Raw genomic sequence first — 19,796 nt, 5'->3', positions numbered from 1 at the left:
AAGAACAGGCAGAATCACGGAATCACTGAAAATACAGAACAATGGGAAGTGAATGAGCCACTGTGCCAGTTTCAGTGCTGGTTCTTCAATGGGGAGATGGTGGCCAAGTGGTAATGTCATTGAACTAGTAATCTAGAAGCCCAGACTAATGCCCTGGGGAACACAGGTTTGAATCCCACCATGGTAATTGATTGATAAAAATTATTTGTTAATTCTGGGTTTGGAAACTGGTCTCCAGGATGCCTGGGTGAGTGCACCAACAACATTCAAGAAGCTCAACACCATCCAGGACAAAGCAGCCCACTTGATTAGCATCTCATCCACCACCTCCAACATGCACTTCTTCCACTACGATAGCAGCAGTGTGTGCCATCAACAAGATGCACTGCAGTAACTCATCAAGGCTCCTTCGACAACACCTTCCAAATCCACGTACCCTGCCATCTGGAAGCAAAAGGGCAGCAGATACATAGGAACACCACCACCTGCAAGTTTCCCTCCAAGCCACTTACCATCCTGACTTGGATCTATATCGCCATTCCTCCATTATCGCTGGGTCAAAATCCTGGAACTCCCTCCCTAACAGCACTGTGGGTGTACCTACTGTAGCGGTTCAAGAAGGCAGCTCACCACCACCTTCTCAAGGGCAATTAGGGATGGCAATAAAAATGCTGGCCCAGCCAGTGACGCCCTCATCCCGTGAAAGAATGAAAAAAATTGAAACTAGCATTGATTGTTGTTAAAAAAAAATCCACCTAGTTCACTAATGGACTTTAGGGAAGGAAATCTGCCATCCTTACCTGGTCTGGCCTACATGTGACTCCAGACCCACAGCAATGTGGTTGACTCTTTCTTAACTTCCCTTTGAAATGGTAAGCCACTCAGTTGTGGCAATTACAGATGGGCAATAAATGCTGGCCTTGCTAATGATGCCCACACCCCACAAAAGAGAGAATTAAAAATCTAATCCTACGCACTCTAATTCATCTTTCTGCTGTGGCTTCAGGGCCAGCACTCTCATCTCTGACTCAGAGGTTGTGCTTTCAAGTCCTACTCCAGAGACTTGAGTGCAAAAATCTAGGCTGACAGTGCAGTAGAGGGAGTGCTGCACTGTCAGAGGTACATTGTAACCAGGATCAACTTTGTCCTTTCAGATGAACTGAAAAATCCCATGACACTATTGCAAAGGAGAACAGGACGGTTTCCCCAGTATCTTGGCCAATATTTATCCCTCAACCAACATCACGAAAACAGATTACTTGGCCATTATCACATTGCTGTTTCTAGGATCTTGCTGTGCAAAAATTGGCTGCGCATTTCCTACTTTATACCTTTTAAAAGTAGTTAAGTTGGCTGTAAATTGCTTTGGTAAATCCGGAAGTTGTGAATGGTACTATATAAATGCAAGTCCTTCTTTGTTTCTTGGCCTAATTGTTGAACATTTCAGTGCAGGGTAAAGTGGAATCCTGGAAGGGTGAGCTTTGACGAGCCTTTTCCCATCACATTGTTTAAACGCTCCAATGCACTGAGCACTGACAGAGGAGAGTTCAGGGCTCTCAAACTAAAAATACAGGTTGCAGGGGTTAAAGTTAAAAAATAATACGGTAACACAGCTCAGCAGCCCACCTATCTTCTCTGTCCAGGCTCACATTTAAAGGATGGTTACTGGGTTAAGGTACAGTAAGTACTGCTGACATCTTCAAATGAGATGGGGATGGAAAATGGCTGCCTGCTGACACCTTAGCCTGTTTCTGTATGGTAAACACGCAATGTACTTTTTAATACCTTGGAGATATACTGCTGGCAGATCAGGCGGTCTCCTTGTTTAATATCCTTCAGGTTTCTGGTAATGAAAATCCCCCGACCCTGACAACCACAGTCTGGTTTACAGATATATGTCTTGGTCTTCTTCATCCTGCAGTAGGCCTGAAAATCCCCAAAACTGTACAATATACAAACAGAACATTTAAAAGATCACAGGATAAACATCTAAATAGCATCAGCAAACAGACCCTCAAGTTCCCAAAAGGTTGTGATTAAAGACTAAATTTAGCAATTTCTAAGCACCAATTCAAACGAACCTACTATATCAGCTAGCTACCAATTGCCCCAACCCAATTACAAGAAACTATCTACTTCTCCAACATATTCACAAGATGCCCAAACAATACAATACAATGTCCCAAAAAACAGCAACACAATAAATGACCAGCTAAGAGATGGGGCTTCCCCCAATCAGCTGGCCAAATTGCTCCCTGAACCAAATACTAATAAACCACAGTTTAACTGGTTATTCACCTCATTACTGTTTGTGTGACCACCTTGCTATGCACTCGCCTATATAATTACACTTCCAATCATTTATTGTCTATGAACTGCTTTGAGGTATCCTGAGAAATGTGTTGAGGCACTGTATAAAGACTTTTTTTTAATCAACCACAGATTTTTATCTCCACCCAACCAACATTGATGCATTTCACTGCCAATTCTAAGGTCACTCACTCGGCAGGTAAACACCATGTACGTGGGAAGATGTTATACTCCTTTGGGAAGAGTTTCAGCATCCTATTCAAATTCCGGGCCAGTAGATCCTTCCTGCAAATCTCACTCATTCCAGGAAAGTGATTGATTTTCTGCAGAAATGAAAAGAAACACAAAAATCAACAAATGCATGCGCAGATAACTCCAGAAGGAAAAGGGAAATGTAGATCATGGAGGTCTGGAGAGAAGGCAGGTTAAATCAAAATATAGTTTGAAGAATTCACCAAGCTTCAGTTTAAAAGCCTTGGACAATAGGACGAAGGAAAAGCTGAGGAATACATTGGTTTGAGGAATTAATGAATTAGAGGAGATGATTTAGTGGACCACTGTTCCAGCAGGGAAAAAGCAGAGCATTTATAGGTTGGAAGAAGCAAGAGTTGAACTTTCAGGGAACCGATGACCAGAGCAGTATTGATTAAAAAAAAAGAGATATTATGGCAATGGAGAGAGAGAGAGTCTGGAAACTAGAGATGAGAGAAGGATCATCTGTCAGTTAACAAGATTTTTTCTTGTAATTAAAATTCTGAGAATATATATCTCTGTTTTTCTGCAATTATGTAGCTTAAAAAAATAACAATTAAAAAGGCATCATAACAGTAAATGGAAGTCAAGGATAGTTTCAAAATTACTGCTCTTCAGAAGCAAAAAGGTTTGAAGGCAAAGTGCCAGCCCATTGCTGTTATTAATCTGAAACCAATCACTTCATATTGCTTATTTTTTTCTTTTCTTCCTCAGTGCCATGAGCCTGACCTGAAAACATTTCATCTCCATGACTCTCTCATGAGAAACAGAGGAGTCAGTCCAGTACAATATGCATTCTTCATCATCCCCAACTTCCTTCAGTCCATACCGACGAGCTGCACGATGAACTGGAATACAAGAACAGAGGGTAGAGACATTAACCATTGCCATATGGCCAAGAGAGATACACAGACAAAGTGTCAAGACATACAAAGAGAGCAATACAGAAAGATACAAAGTGAGACAAAGAGGTCCAAAGGCAGAGATCGAGGCAGAAGTGTATATATAAGAATGAGAAATATGAATTATAAGGAAACAGAAATGGAGAGACAGAGAAATAGAAAAAGGAAGCAAGGTATAAAAGAGATAGAGGATGAATGAACAAATCAAAAGACTAAGAGTGGAAGAGATAAAGAAGAAGGGAAGAGGATAGGATGAAGAAATTATATATAAAATTATGAATGATTTCAGTAAATAAACACAAGTGCAATGTAAATAGAATGGTCATCCTCACATTCAATGCGTGCGCAATAAACTATCAAAAGAGAACACTGAGCAAACTAGGCTTTTTAGGGAACAGATACCAAAATATATTTGAGTGACCAAAATACTCTTAAAGGAGTAAGACTACTATATGTAGCCAAGAATACAACAATGGGTAAATACACTGTCTGGTTTAGGACATAACTGCAGATACCAGGAAGGTCCCTGGTTTGATTTGTCAGTCTGTATTGAGTTATCTGATCTCAGCCTGGGCTGCAAACGAGGGACACCAGTCATACTTCTGATTGTTCAACCAATATCTATAGGGCAGCGAAGGTGGGAGCTGAAAGGAGAGGAATTAGCTGGGGCTCCTGTTTGATTTCTTGCTGGAAGGTCTATGTGTTTGGACTTCAGGAACATAATGTTTAGGTCAAGCATCAAAGGTAGGTGCAAAGTTGAACAACCCAGCCAAAACTCACTGTCAAAGCTTCACATAGTTACCTAAGCAAGCAGCAGGTCCTCTTGAAGTTGCACCCCAAAGTCTGTGCCTTCAGGAGAGGAGGGAAAATTGGGGGAGGGAAAATCTATTTAGTTGCATAGATCTGTGGGACTCTCCCTCATCGCATTAATCCTAATGTAATTAATACTCACCACTTTTATATTTGCAATTAATACTCACCACTTTCATACTTGCAATTAAGCAGATTTATTCCAACACACCTGCAAGAGAGAAGAGGCTGAGATCTCAATAAAATAGACATTATAAATTTCCCTATGGAAAATGACTGGGTTGTGCTCAACATTGCCATCTGATGGCAGGGTCTCAAATTCAACACAATGGGGATATGGTGAGGAACAGTGTTGAGCGGTGTCACTGAGCATGGAAGCACAAAGAGAGGAAATTTCAGAGTAATAATGAGCAGAGTGGCAATGAGGAAATAGAGAAAAGCACAATGGAAGCTGTGACAGAGTGAAATGAGAGAAGGATCAACTGCAACACAACAGGTTTTACTTACATCTTGCATGTGAATGGGAGGAAGATTTTAGAGGAGCCTCAGTGGGAGCAATGTTCAGGTCATCCACATTAATATTGATTATTGTGAGGGAGTGACCAAGAGATACACTGGTCAGTGCGAGGGAGTGACCATAAGATACGCTGGTCAGTGTGAGGGAGTGACCATGAGATACGCTGGTCAGTGTGAGGGAATAGCTGAGAAAGGATTGAGACAGTGATATTAAAATTATAAAAGTGCTGTGAAAAGGTCAGTAAAAGTTCAGTCCTGTTTTTACCTCCGTTTCTTCCTCTTTTTTTTCTTAAGCATTTCATCTTTAATGGCATTGCCATTTCCCTCAGTTTTCTGGTTGGGCTCTTCAGTGTGAAGGCCCTCGTGGTCTCCCAGCTGTTTACTCTGTTGCATGCGCGTCACCAACTCTCTAGCTGTTACATGCCTTTTCAGGACACTAGGTTGTTGTTTCTGAGCTGGCTCATTTTCATCCTCAGACTCTTCAGCCAGACTCTCTTCCTCATTCTCTGCTTCCTCATCAGCTGACTCTTCCTCGGAATCACTCCCACCCACAGAAGCATTCATTCTGTGAGGTGTAAAGATTTGTTGAAAATGACTTAAGAAAACATCCTTGGTCTCAGACTGATGAACAACAACAAAAATAATGTAGGTGGGTGGCACAGTGACTTAGACCTGATAGCTCTGCGATATTCATTTGGCAGAGATATAACAGCCTGAGCCATGCGGTCACTCCACAAGAGGAGACAGTGACAGAACGACGATATCTTTCCAAGTCAGGATGATGTGTGATTTTGAGGGAAACTCTGAAATAGCAGTGTCCCATCCACCCGCTGCCCTTGTCCCTCTTGGTAGTAGCGGTCATGGGTTTTTTAACAGGCCATTGAAAATGGCAAAGGGCAAGGGCACAGAATTACAGAGTTCCACTTGTCCTCAGCTTGCATCTACGCGTGGCAACTTTTCAACAGAGTCTTCGAATTTTCAAAAGTTATGTCACTGAGTCTTCCAAACTCATGACCTCTGCCACCTAGGACAAGATCTGCAAGCAGATAGGCAGATCACCACCTGCAAGTTCCCCTCGAAATCACACACCACCCTGACTTTGAAAGATATCGCTGTTCCCATTCCTTCACTGTCCCTGGGTCAAAATCCTGGAACTCCCTCCCTAACCTACACCACAACTGCAGCGATTCAGGAAGGCAGCGATTCATCGCCAATCGGGTCAAGTCCGTTCTGGAATTGGTGATCCACCCTGACCAGACCTGCGCTGTGCTCGGCAGGAAGATCTCTGACAGCTTTGCGCTACTCAGGGATACGATTGCCTATGTACAGGACAGGGGTGTGGACACCTGCCTCATCAGCCTGGATCAGGAGAAGGCCTTTGACAGAATATCGCACACCTACATGGTGGATGTGCTCTCCAAAATGGGGTTGGGGAGGGAATTCGCAATTGGATCCAACTGCTCTACACTAACATCAGTAGCGCAGTCTCAATCAACGGGTGGGAATCAGATAGCTTTCCTATTAAATCTGGAGTCAGGCAGGGCTGCCCTCTTTCCCCTGTCCTGTTTGTGTGTTGCATAGAACCCTTTGCTGAGTCCATCAGGAAGGATCCGGGCATAAGAGGAGTGATGATCCCAGGCAGTGGAGGCACTCAGGTCAAAGCCTCCCTGTACATGGACGATGTCACCGTCTTCTGCTCGGATCCCCTGTCGGTGCACAGACTGATCCACATCTGAAAGCAGTTCGAACTGGTCTTGGAAGCCAAGGTAAATCATGGGAAGAGTGAGGCCATGTTCTTTGGGAACTGGGCTGATTGATCCTTTGTCCCCTTCACTGTCAGGGCTGACAGCCTGAAGGTGCTGGGGATATGGTTCGGAGGAACCAGGGTATGCGTTAGAAACTGGAAGGAGTGAGTGTCTATGGTGAAAAGGAAACTGGGCATGTGGGAGCGACATCCCCTCTCCATTGCGGGTAAGAACCTGATCAGGTGTGAGGCGCACTCGCTGTTGCTGTATGTGGCGCAGGTCTGGCCCATTCCAGGCTCCTGCGCGATGGCGATCACCCGAGCCATCTTTCGCTTTATCTGGAGGTCGAAAATGGATCGTATCTGCAGGGATGCGATGTTCAAGCCTCTAGGTAAGGGGGAAAAAAACGTGCCCAACATCGCCCTCATACTGATGGCCACCTTTGTGTGTGGTTGCATCAAGCTGTGCGTAGACCCTCGGTACGCAAACACCAAGTGTCACTACATGCTGAGGTTCTACCTGTCCCCGATGTTGCGAAGGATGGGTCTGGCCACACTGCCACAGAACGCTCCAAGTAGTTGGACCGTGCCGTACCACCTGTCCCTCGTGGAAAAATTTACACAGAGAAACACCTTTGACCACAAGTCCATCAGGCAGTGGTCGGCACATAACGTCTTAAAGGCCCTGAGGGAAAAGGAGAGGGTGGATCCTGTGGGATGGTTCCCCAAGCAGACTGTCAAAGTCATTTGGCAGAATGCCTGATCGCCAGAACTTTCCAACAAGCACCAAGACATAGCTTGGCTGGTGGTGAGAAAGGCCCTCCCCGTCAGATCCTTCCAACACGCCAGGAGTCTCACCCCCTCTGCACGTTGCCCTCGAGGTGGCTGTGGTGGGGACGAGACCGTTGATCACCTCCTTGTGGATTGTGCCTTTGCAAAGAAGGTCTGGAGAGAGATGCAGTGGTTTCTGTCGAGGTTCATCCCGAGCAGTTCTGTGACACAGGTCTCTGTGCTCTACGGGCTGTTCCCAGGGACACACAGCGAGACAAACATCAACTGTAGCTGGAGGATCATCAACTTGGTCAAAGACGCTCTTTGGTCTGCCCGAAACTTGTTGGTCTTCCAGCACAAAGAGTTGTCCCCGACCGAGTGTTGCAGACTGGCACATTCCAAGGTCCAGGACTACGTGCTGAGGGACACACTAAAGCTTGGGGCAGCCACCGAAAAGGCGCAAAGGGGAAAGGTCACTGTCTAAGACCTTTCTGCCACAGGGCAACGAGGGACTGGGAACTGTTGAGAGCCCCTCGGGCTGTACAGCTCAAAATGAATTTATGCAGTGAATAATAGTTGTATTATAATTGTATTGAAGCACCTCAGAGTGCAACATGATGTATGTTGATAACTCCAATACCATTGTCTGATTGACCATATTGAAATGACTGTAATATTAATTGATTGTATTGATGCACCTCGTGATCCATGTGTAAAAGTTGAATCTGATTGTACTTTTGTGATGGTGATTTTGAAAAGTTTTGTAATGTTCTTCCAGATATTTTATGAATAAAGTATATTTTTCAAAAAAAAAAAGAATTCAGTAAGGCAACTCACTCCCACTTCCTCAAAGGGCGATTTTTATTCATTCACAGGATGTGGGCTTCACTGGCTGGGCCGGATTTATTGCTCATCCCTAGTTGCCCTTGAGAAGGTGGTGGTGAGCTGCCTTCTTGAACTGCTGCAGTCCATGTGGTGTAGGTACACCCACAGTGCTGTTAGGGAAGGAGTTCCAGGATTTTGACCCAGCAACAGTGAAGGAACAGTGATACATTTCCAAGTCAGGATGGGGGGGATCTTCCAGGTGGTGGTGTTCTCATGTGTCTGCTGCCCTTGTCCCTCTAGGTGGTAGCGGTCGTGGGTTTGGAAGGAAATAGATTAGGGGTGGGCAATAAATGCTGGCCCAGCCAGTGACATCCACGTCGCATGAATGAATAAAAAAAACAATCCCATGGCAGGTAGAGCGTACTATTACATTGGCTCTTACTGGAGATACAGCGTGTTTACTACTGTGTCACAACAACTGTGCTGGAAAACAGCTGGATGTCCAAAGTGAAATGATGTATTGTCACGAGTCATTGGAAAGTTTGCTGTAAAGTGACTCCAATAGCACAGTGCATGCTGTAATAAACAAATTCTCATTGTTAGCATGTTCCCAGTGCCTTCATGGATAAATCCACTTACTGGTGTGGTACTGAGACATACAGATGGGGAAGGTCCCTGGTTCAATACTTGGTCTGAGCTGAGATAGCTGGTCTTAGTCAGGGTAAAATTGGTCTGTGATGCTTGAACTCAGCGCTGCTGGATTCGAGAAAATTGAAACAGCCAAAGGCTTCCTCCTTGAAATTAATATCCAGCGATTCCAGTTTGGACGATGTGCAGCATCAGACACTCTATGGTGCTCTATGTGATTGAACAGGCGGCTGCCATTCACCACCTAGACTTTTACCATTTGGGCAACTTACTGGAGGGTGCTGCACATTTAAAATGCAGAACCACTTCTATGGAGCAGTATCAGTTCTAAATTACACTTAACTCGTCAATCCCATAAAGGAACTCACCTACCTTTTGCACTTTCTCCTTGCTCCTGAAATGTTAATCTGTCTTTTCCCTTTTCTGATCCGTGACAGAGATTTGGAGCATTTTCTCTCAGACTTGTGTCTTCTTTTACTGTTGTGATGTTTGGGCAGCAGCCAGAACAACTTGATAAAAACCACACAGATGGATAGATGGGTACATTCCTGGAATTAATCAGCTTCCGACTCACTCTAACTCAGCTAAGAACTCTGTCTTTCAACAAGGGCTGAGCCCAAAACAATAACTTTTGCTGCTCTCTCCACAGACTCTAATTGACCTGTCTGTTTCCAGCAATTTCAGATCTCACATTAGCACTGGGAGTTCTTTTTAACATTGTATTTGTGATACTACAGCCCCTGTTATTTCAGGAAGAAAGAGGAACAGAAACAGGCCACATGGTCCCTCGAGCCTTCTTCACCATTCAATAAGATCGTGACTAATCTTCTACATCAACTCCACTTTCCCACATTAACCCCATAACCCTCAATTCCCTTAGTATCCAAAAACCTATCAATCTCAGTCTTGAGAAAAATTAATGTACAGCTTTCTGGGATAGACAATTCCAAAAACTCACAATCCTCTAAGTGAAGAAATTTCTCCTTAACTTAGATCTAAATAGCTGACCCCAAATGAGACAATGACCCCAGCCAGGGGTAACAGCCTCTCAGCACTAGCCTCTCGAGCCCTCTCAATTTAAATTAGTCAAACGCCACTTTTTTTAAAAAAAATTATTCTTGGGATATGAGTGGTGCTGGCAAGGCCAGTATTTATTGCCCTTCTCTAATTGCCCTGAAAATCTTACCATTTCAGGGGGCAGTTAAGAGTCAACCACATAACTGTGGATCTGGAGTTACATGTAGGCCAGACCAGGTAAGGATGCAGATTTCTACCCCTGAAGGACATTAGTGAACTTTACAACAATCTGATAGTTTCATGGCCACCATCACTGATACTAGCTTTCCATTCCAGATTTAATTAATTAATTAAATTTAAATTACGGGATTTGAACTCCCGGAGCATTACTCCAGCCCTACAGATTACTACTTCATAAACATTGTCACTATGCTAATATCCACTTGACCAAAGTGCCAGCCTCACTAGGATAGCCAATGACTGCAGTTCAGCAGCTCTACTGTGAGTTCCATCTCAGCAGGAGGTTCTGCCATCAATGATCGACAAGATGTGCCTTCATGCCCATCCCCCCCACCGAGAGTAGCATTCCAATAGGTAAAGACAACCGTCAAAGATAAAGACGATAGACTAAGAAGAGATAATCATGCATGAATTTCCAAGCCCCTACCGTACAAACTTCTAGTTACTGTTTACAGAAGGCTGTTTACATAAGCCTTTGAGCAGGATACATGATTCTATTGTAAAAGCAAAATACTGCGGATGCTGGAAATCTGACCAAAAACAAAAATAGCTGGAAAAACTCAGCAGGTCTGACAGCATCTGCAGAGAGGAACACAATTGACGTTTCGAGTCCGTATGACTCTTCATCGGAACTGAGAAAATAGAGAAATGAGGTGAAATATAAGCTGGTAGAGGGGGTGGGACAGGTAGAGCTAGATAGAGGGCCAGTGATAGGTGGAGGCAAAGAAGAGATTGCCAAAGATGTCATAGACAAAAGGACAAAGGGGTGTTGACGGTGGTGATATTATCGAAGGAATGTGCTAATGGGGGTAGCAAGCAGGACGAGCAAGTGACAGATAGCCCTAGTGGGGTTGGGTGGGGAGAAGGATCGAAATAGGCTAAGAGGTGGAGATAAAATAAATCGAAATAAATTTAAAAATAGGTGGGAAAAGAAAAATATATATTTTTTTAATTATAAATTATTGGAAAAAGGGGGATCGGAAAGGGGATGGGGATGGAGAAGAGAGTTCATGATCTGAAGTTGTTGAACTCAATATTAAATCTGGAAGGCTGTAAGGTGCCTAGTCGGAAGATGAGGTGCTGTTCCTTCAGTTTGCGTTGAGCTTCACTGGAACAATGCAGCAGGCCAAGGATGGACATGTGGGCATGAGAGCAGGGTGGTGTGTTGAAATGGCAAGCAACAGGGAGGTCTGGGTCATGCTTGCGGACAGACCGAAGGTGTTCCGCAAAGCGGTCACCCAGTCTGCATTTGGTCTCTCCAATGTAGAGGAAACTGCATTGGGAGCAACGAATGCAGTTGACTAAATGGAGGGAAGTACAAGTGAAATGCTGCTTCACTTGAAAGGGGTGTTTAGGCCCTTGGACGGTGAGAAGAGGGGAAGTAAAGGGGCAGGTGTTACATCTTCTGCGGTTGCATGGGAAGGTGCCGTGGGAGAGGGTTTAGGAACCTCGTTCCCTCCGGGACATCCTGGTCCACTCCTCCATCACCCCCTGCACCTCAAACTGCCCCTTTACTTCCCCCTCACCACCCAAGGGCCTAAACACTCCTTTCAAGCGAAGGAGTGCTTCATTTGCACTTCCCTCAATTTAGTCTACTGCATTCGCTGCTCCCAATGCGGTTTCCTCTACATTGGCGAGACCAAACACAGACTTGGTGATGCACTTTACAGCCTTCCGGACTTAATAGTGAGTTCAACAATTTCAGATCATGAACTCTCTCCTCCATCCCCACCCCCTTTTTCCAATAATTTATAATTTAAAAAATATATATTTTTCTTTTCCCACCTATTTTTAAGTTTATTTCGATCTATTATTTTATCTCCACCTTTTAGTCCATTTCGATCCCTTTCCCACCCCACTCCCACCCCACCCCCACTAGGGCCATCTGCCACTAGCTTGTCCTACTTGCTACCCTTAATGTCCCCATTAGCACATTCCTTCGATAATATCACCACCATCAACACCCCTTTGTCCTTTTGTCTATGACATCTTTGGCAATCTCTTCTTTGTCTCCACCTATCACTGGCCCTCTATCTAGCTCTACCTGCCGCCACCTCCCCCCCCACCCCGCCCTCCCCCCCCCCCCCGCCCCGCCCCCCACCCCCTTACCAGCTTATATTTCACCTCATTTCTCTATTTCCTCAATTCTGATGGAGAGTCATGCAGACTCGAAATGTCAACTGTATTCCTCCCCGCAGATGCTGTCAGACCTGCTGAGTTTTTCCAGCTATTTTTGTTTTTGCACATGATTCTATTGCCTGTCTTTCTAATTAGCGAATGGCTTATGGGGGAGGTAAGTTAAGCATATTTATAAACCTCAGTAAAATCATACCATAGGATAACAATTCAAACAAATGTATGTATAAAGCACTTTTAAACACAGTAAAGCATCCCAAAGCACTTTATGGGAGGGTTAATGGGCAACAATTTTGATACCAAACCAAAGGAGGAGACATTTTGATAGACTGGAATGGTTGTGATTCCCCCCACAGTTACATAGTATCCCTACACCTGCTGGCATCACAAATGAAGAGTGGGCCATTGGAACAGTCACGGTGGGCGTACAAGGGAACGTAACCCACCCCAGCACCTTCAAAAAAAACATGGGAGAAACATGTAAAAACTTAAACAGGCAAAGGTATTTTCTTTACCTAGAATTAATAAAATTTAACAGCAAATTTGGCCCAACTGTCCATGTTATTGTTTATTCCCTATACGAGCCTCCTCCCAGACTGCAACAACTAACCCTATCAGCATATCCTTCTGTTCCTTTACCCTACATATACTTATCTAGCATGCCCTTTAATGTATCAATGCTATTCCCTTTCTAACTATTCCCTTGGGAAAGAATTTTCTCCCAAATTTCTTATTGGATTTTACATTTTGGACTCCCTCACAAATGGAAATATCTCAATCTACCCGATTGAGCCCCTTCCTAATTGTAAAGATCTCCTTCTATTTTCTGGAGGGAAAAAAAACCCCAAACCCCTTCCGCCCTTCATCACAACTATAACCTCCTAGTTCTTTATCATTCCAGAAACTTAAAATGGTTACAGCACAGAAGGCAGCCATCCAGCCCATCATGTTCGTGTCTGCTCTCTGTGAGAGCAACTCATCTGCTACCACTCCCCCACCCCTGCAAATTTCTTTTTGAATGCCTTGGTTGAATCTGTTCCCACCACACACTCAGGCAGTGCATTCCAGATCCTAAACAATCACTGCGTAAAAGATATTTCTCTCATGCCGCTGTTGCTTCTTTTGCCAACCACCTCAAATAGGTGTTCCATAGTTCCCAATCCTCGCACCAATTGGAGCCATTTGTCCTTATCTACTCTGTTTCAACCACTCATGATTTGAACGCCTCTATGAAATCCCCTCTAAATCTTTTCTTCTCCAAGGAGACCAGCCCCAACTTCTCCAATCTATCTACATAACTGAAGTTCCCCATCTTTGGACCCATTCTGGTAAATCGTTTCTGCACCCTCACTAATATCTTCATATCTTTCTGAAAGTGTGGCGTCTAGAACAGGACACGCTATCTAGCTGAAGCTGAACTAGTGTTTTATACAGGCTAATCATAGTTTCCCTACTTATATATGTTATGTCCCTATTCAAAAACCAGGATCCTTTATGCCTGACTAACAGCTTTCTCAAACTACCCTGCAACCTTCAATGCTCTGTGCACATAGACACACAGGTCTCTCTGCTCCTGCACCTGCTTTAGAATTGTACCCTTTATATTTCTTCATTCTTCTGGCCAAAATAAATCACTTCACACTTCTCTTTAAATTTAATCTGCCACACTTCCACCCATTCCACCAGACTATGTCCTTTTCAAGTTTAAAACTATCCTCCTCACAGTTCACAATACTTGCAAATTTTGAAATCGTGCTTTTCAATTCCATCCCCCTGGAAATGAACCCCAGAGCATTGGAGGCAGTCCAGAGAAGGTACACTAGGCTGATCCCAGGTAGGGAGGGATTTTCTTATGAGGAGAGGTTGAGTAGGTTGGGCCAGTACTCATTGGAGTTTAGAAGAATGAGAGGCAAACTTATTGAAACACATAAGATTCTTGACAGGGTAGATGCTGAGAGTTTGTTTCCCCTTGTGGAAGAGTCTGGGACCTGAGGGCATAATCTCAAGAGTAAGGGGTCACCCATTTAAAACAGAGATGAGGAGAAATTTCTTTTCTCGGAGGGTAGTCAATCTGTGGAATCCTTTACGGCAGAGGGCTGGGTCATTAAGTATATTCAAGGCTGAGATAGACAGATTTTTAATCAGTAAGGGAATCAAGGGTTATGGGGAAAAGGCAGGAAAGTGGAGTTAAGGAATATCAGATCAGCCATGATCTCATTGAATGGCGCAGCAGACTTGATGGGACAAATAGCTTACTTCTCCGCCTACGTCTTATGGCCTTATTAAAATCAATGATTTATAAATCTGTTCCCCCCCCCCCAGATGTCTTTGCACCCCTGACACATTTAGACTCTTATTTTTCAAGAGATTGAAGGCTTCCTTAATTCCTCCAACAAAAAGCACCAGCTCACACAGGTCTACATTGCACAGTTAAAGCCCACAACAACTACAACTTGCACTTATACAGTGCTAACATGTTCCAAGGAGATTCAGAGCAACAAATCTCAGACATTGCATTGGCCAAATCGGGTTTACATTTTACCTGGTCAACCAGTTTAACCTAGTCAACCAGTTTAACCTGGTCAACCATTTCAACTTGGATCAGAGTCTGCGGCTTGCTCACTCGACAGGCCGGCCCGTTGCTAAGGCCGCCTCCTGTTGCTATGGGACTGAAGCGGGCGATAAAGGGTGGGGAAAGGCCGGGGTCGCGAGTGGCTCCAACCCCGGTCCCCAGCCTCCCCGGCGCTTTGCTGATTTGTTCAGCGGGGTGAGTTCGAACCTCTCCCTCCCTCAGTCACTCACCTGGCGCCTGCCCGCCCGGCCAGGCCGCGCACACGGCTCTGGCGGCATTGTGGCCATGGCAACCAGGCGCCGGCTCTGATTGGCCCGAAGGCGCCGCTCTCCCATTGGCGGCCCGCGCCGCGTGATGCTGATGGGTCGCATAGCGACACCCAGTGAGCTATTATTGGCTAAAAGCAGAAATCCGAAACAAAAACAAAAGTTGCTGGAAAAACTCAACAGGTCTGACAGCGTCTGCGCACAGAGAGAGAGACAGGGTTAACGTTTGAGCAATGTCTGAGCTATTATTAACTGTACAGCGCACAGTCGACGTCCATTGGCTCAGAGGAGACGGCCGCTGCTCCGATTGGCTGATGGGACTGCGACTCGATTGGCTGATGGAATTTTTATGTGTGATTGGCTGGCTGGCTTTCGACCAGAACTAAGAGTTCAAGGATTTTTCGTATGTCGGTTTTTATTTCGGATTCCATTATCGACGGTGGTTTTCGGCTTTCCCGATTAATTTCCGACCGGATTGGGCAGTCGGGCGAAGGATGGGACAGCTTCCGGAAACCATGGAAACGGGCGGGCGGCCGGTGACGTCAGAGCAAGATGGCGGCGGCGACAGCGGTAGGGGGAGACCTGGATGGAGGCCCGGCCTGGCCTTGGGCCCAGGCCCCGGTTTTCAGCTACTCGGAGCGGGATCTGATCCGGAGCGGGGTCCGGTGGGGCGGCTCGGGTTCGGGCTCGGGCTCGGGCTCGGGCTCCCGCTTCGACGCGGCCCTGCTCTCGGCCTGGGAGGAGCGGATGGACGGCGGCGGCTGCTTCCGCTACCGGCTGCCGCCGCGGGGCCTCCCGAGCCGCCGCCTGCCGGGGCCCCGGCGCTTCGTGGCCCAGCTCAACCCGCAGCGGGCGACCGAGCGGCGGCGGCCGCAGGAGATCCTCAGCCTCCGGCAGCCCTTCGAGCCCGAGCGCTTCAACTTCACCCGCATCCCGGCCCGGGAGGTTCTCTTCCGGCTCCGGCGGGGAGGCGGCTGCCCGGAGGCGGGAGAGGCCGAGGCCCAGGCCCAGGCCGAGGCCTTGCTGGTCGTCAACGTCAGCCCCCTGGAGCGGGGCCACGTCCTGCTGGTGCCCGAGCCGGCCCGCGGCCTCCCGCAGCTCCTGACCCGGGACGCGGTGCTCCGGGCGCTGGAGCTGGTCTTCCTGAGCTCGGAGCCGGCTTTCCGGGTCGGGTTCAACAGCCTGGGCGCCTGGGCCTCGGTGAACCACCTCCACCTGCACGGCTACTACCTGGGCCACCGCCTGGAGCTCGAGTCGGCCCCTAGCCGGCCCCTGGGGCCCCCCGAGTCCGGGTCCCCCGGGCGGCGGCTGCTGCTGCCCGTCCACCTCCTGCGGGGGCCGCCCGGCCGCGGGCTGCTCGTCTACACCGACGGCGGCGACCTGCCGGCGGCCGCCCTCACCCTGCACGCCCTCGGCGGCCTCCTGGTCCGCCGCTCGCTGGCCCACAACCTGTTCGTGTGCCGGGGCTGCCCGCCGGGGGACCCGCCCGCCCGGCCCGACTCCCGCGACGGCGTCCGGATGGTCCTCTGGCCCCGCAAGAGCTGCTTCGGGCTGAAGGGGGAGGAAGGGGGGGAGGGGGAGGAGGAGGCCTTCAAGGTGGCTCTCTGCGAGCTGGCCGGCCACTTGCCCATCAAAACCCCCCAGGATTACAGCAGCCTGACCGAGGAGAAGGTGCTGGACACCGTCGAGAAATATTTACTGCCCGAGGAGGAATTCTCCCAACTCCTGTCCGAAGTAACTGAGCTGCTACAGGGTTAAAGCCTGAGTTCATTGCTTCATCTGAATCCTTCTCTAACTCCTCCTCACTCACCACAGTCTGGATGTCCAGTGCATTCACTCTGCTCATTCCGTCTTGTCATTGACCCCAGTGCTGACTTGACCACTCTCTCGCGGGCTTGGAATGAGATGCTCAACCGTCTCGGTCTTGACCACTCTCTCGCAGGCTTGGAGTGAGATGCTTGACCGTCTCGGTCTTGACCACTCTCTCGCAGGCTTGGAGTGAGATGCTCGGCTGTCTCAGTCTTGACCTCTCTCGCAGGCTTGGAATGAGATGCTTGACCGTCTCGGTCTTGACCACTCTCTCGCAGGCTTGGAGCATGAGATGCTCGACCGTCTCAGTCTTGACCACTCTCTCGCAGGCTTGGAGCATGAGATGTTCAACCGTCTCGGTCTTGACCACTCTCTCGCAGGCTTGGAACATGAGATTGCTCGACCATCTCAGTTCAACATCAGAAAGGATTCATTTGTTTTCCAAGATGCACTTTTGAAACTAGCCTGGCCTGCAGGAGTTTGTGGACCTGATGGAATTGACCACAGTCATTCAGGACTTTCAGGACAGACGGTGGTGGATGGGAGGGTTCGGGGTGGGGGGGGGTCATGTAAAATTAAAAACTGAAAATGCTGGAAAAGCTCAGCAGCTCTGGCCACATCTGTGGAGAGAGAAACAGAGTTAACATTTCAATATGACTCCTTCAGAGCTCCAGAGAAGAGTCATTTTAGACTTGAAACTTTAACTCTTTCTCTCTCCACAGTTGCAGCCAGACCTGCAGAGTTTTTCCAGCATTTTGTTTTTATTTCATATCTCCAACAACATCCACAGTAGTTTGCTTTTATAATAATGTAGACTGGATTAGCAGTTGGATCAGGCGCTGTCTACCGGAATGAGGACTACAAGAGTAAATTTTTAAAAATCTACTTACACCTCATCCAACAAGGCATAACTTCTTCAAAAGCTTGACTAACAGCATAAAGCAGTGGAAATTTGGGTCATTTTTTTTAAAAAAAAGTCTCTGAAAAACAGTTAAAATATCCCAGGAAGACTTTGATCAACCCCATCTTAACTGTCGCCTAACAATGAACACCTTTAAAATGCAGGAATTGTTATGTTGCCTTCTCTTTTGCATCAGTTGTGCTCAGGTGATGTTCTCACCGACTTGGGTCATGGCCAGACAGCAACTGCAATGTCACGTTTAAATACTAGAGCTGCTGGAAATCTGAAATAGAAGTGGAAGATACTGGGAATGTTCAGCACCTGCTGAGATAAATAAATCTGGAACCACAACACTGTTTACATAAGAAATAGGAGCAGGAATAGACCATGTGCCTCCACAAGCCTGCTTTGCCATTCAATATGACCGTGTCAGAACTCCACTTTCCTGTCTGCTCTTCGATTCCCTGAGAGACCAAAGATCTGTCGATTCCCAGCCTTAAAACATATTCAACAATAATACATCCACACCCTTCTGGGGTAGAAAATTCCAAACATTCACAACCCTTTGAGTGAAGGAACATCTCCTCATATCAGCCTTAAATATCGGCCCTTATCCTGAGACAGCCTCTTCATGTTCTAGGTACCCCATCCGGGGAAAAGAATCTCTGTCTACCTTGTCAAGCCCCTTCAGAATCTTGCACGTTCCAATGAGATCACCTCTCATTCTTCTAAATTCCATGGAGCATTGGTCCACAGGTATTCCAAGGCCTGCTGAGTACTTCGTGTTTTCAGATTTTATTTCAGATAGTTAAGCATCCGCAGTTTTTTCCCCTGAAACCTTAATTCTGTTTCTCACCCCATTAATGTGCAAATCTCCTTCTGGACCAGTGGGTAAAATAGCAAACAACTGGCTGGACTCGTGCACGTGGTTTCTGTTCATCTTTAGTTTGAATGATTTATACTTAAACTCAGGAATTGAGTGTGCCATTTATTTAAATGATTGAGACATAATTTGGTGTTTAGTGGCCAAATGTTTACCAAGGCACAGAAATGGTGCAGGCCCTCTCAGTTTTTGATCTATCTATTGACCTCGTTTAGAAAAAACGTGCAAATGGACACCTAGTGGAGGACTTGATGAGCTCAGCATTGCAGTGATCCAGCTCATTGTTGAACAGCCTCTTGATAGAACTTTAGCTCCTGCCAGAAGTTGAGAAGCGGATTCCCAGCATGAGTCTTTGGAGGTGAAGAGGGGAATTTTGTGTTCGAGAAGATGAGCACTAATCTCCACCTGTTGAGGCCTCCCTATGTATAATAACTTTGTCATGACTAAAAACAACCGGACTCACTGAGAGACATTTGGATACTGTCTGGGTTTGGAAAATCATGCTTGAACTTCGATTGATAAACCGTGGAAAATTTAGACGAGTGTGGAACAGTGGGCAGATACGAGTTGGGGTGGATAGCTCCAATGGCATTAGCATAGAGAAGCCACCTGTACTGTCAGTTCTCTAATATCTCAACCTGAGTGTTGAGTGAAGTCATTGTCAGGTGAAAATACGTCACTGACTCAGCAAGATTTTACGTAAAAACAGGAATGTGATTGTTATAAATTGTCCCATGTTTACAGAAGAGATGAATCCACCTTCCTACCTTCTACAGAACTTGAACTTATGTTACAGAACTTATGTTAATTCTGTTTTGGAAAGGTGACTAAACTTGTGCAATTCAATAAATCATTGGTTTCTGTTTGCATAAACTTAATGTAACACCAATGTGGACAAACAGCAAGATGGACAACATAGAAAACAGTTACCACACGATGGTGTTCAAATATGGAATGCATTCCACCAATGAGCTTTTGAAATGAAGACGTGCATTTCTGTAGCGGACATGTTCTACAGCCAATTAAGTACTTTTAAAATGTGGGCAGTGTTTTAATGTAGGAAACACAGCTGCCAATTTGCGCACATACACACACTGCCCAGAAATAGCACTCTAATGTTCGCCTGATTATCTGTTGTTGTGCTATATGTTGAGTGTTAAATATTGACTCAGGATTTTCAGGAGAATTTGCCTG

At 46.3% G+C, this 19,796-nt stretch overlaps 2 protein-coding genes across 6 annotated transcripts in view; one reads left to right on the top strand and one right to left on the bottom strand.

Annotated features, from left to right (window-relative positions):
• Positions 1–15,003, bottom strand: part of ttll6 (tubulin tyrosine ligase-like family, member 6) — a 47,352-nt gene extending 32,349 nt beyond the window's left edge. For 3 of the 5 annotated variants that reach the window (XM_041178653.1, XM_041178655.1, XM_041178656.1), the window contains exons 1-6: positions 9,151–9,263; positions 5,056–5,355; positions 4,445–4,485; positions 3,292–3,410; positions 2,503–2,633; positions 1,786–1,942 (exon numbers count right to left, since the gene is read on the bottom strand). In XM_041178653.1, the coding sequence (XP_041034587.1) occupies positions 1,786–1,942; positions 2,503–2,633; positions 3,292–3,410; positions 4,445–4,485; positions 5,056–5,354 (747 nt within the window). In that variant the 5' untranslated portion in view covers position 5,355; positions 9,151–9,263. Of the gene's footprint in view, positions 1–1,785; positions 1,943–2,502; positions 2,634–3,291; positions 3,411–4,444; positions 4,486–5,055; positions 5,356–9,150; positions 9,288–14,973 lie in introns of those variants that run through there. The other 2 variants (XM_041178654.1, XM_041178657.1) reach the window with 2 other exon arrangements.
• Positions 15,004–15,561: 558 nt separating this feature from the next.
• On the top strand, positions 15,562–17,344 carry gdpgp1 (GDP-D-glucose phosphorylase 1). The gene has a single exon (XM_041178210.1). The coding sequence runs from the start codon at positions 15,562–15,564 to the stop codon at positions 16,765–16,767; it is 1,206 nt and encodes a 401-aa protein (XP_041034144.1). The 3' UTR covers positions 16,768–17,344.
• Positions 17,345–19,796: the final 2,452 nt, after the last annotated feature.

The sequence above is a fragment of the Carcharodon carcharias genome, chromosome 32 (assembly GCF_017639515.1).
Source record: "Carcharodon carcharias isolate sCarCar2 chromosome 32, sCarCar2.pri, whole genome shotgun sequence".
Lineage (NCBI taxonomy): Eukaryota > Metazoa > Chordata > Chondrichthyes > Lamniformes > Lamnidae > Carcharodon > Carcharodon carcharias.
The sequence above is the reverse complement of the archived record's forward strand: the minus strand, read 5'-3'. Positions and strand labels throughout refer to the sequence as shown.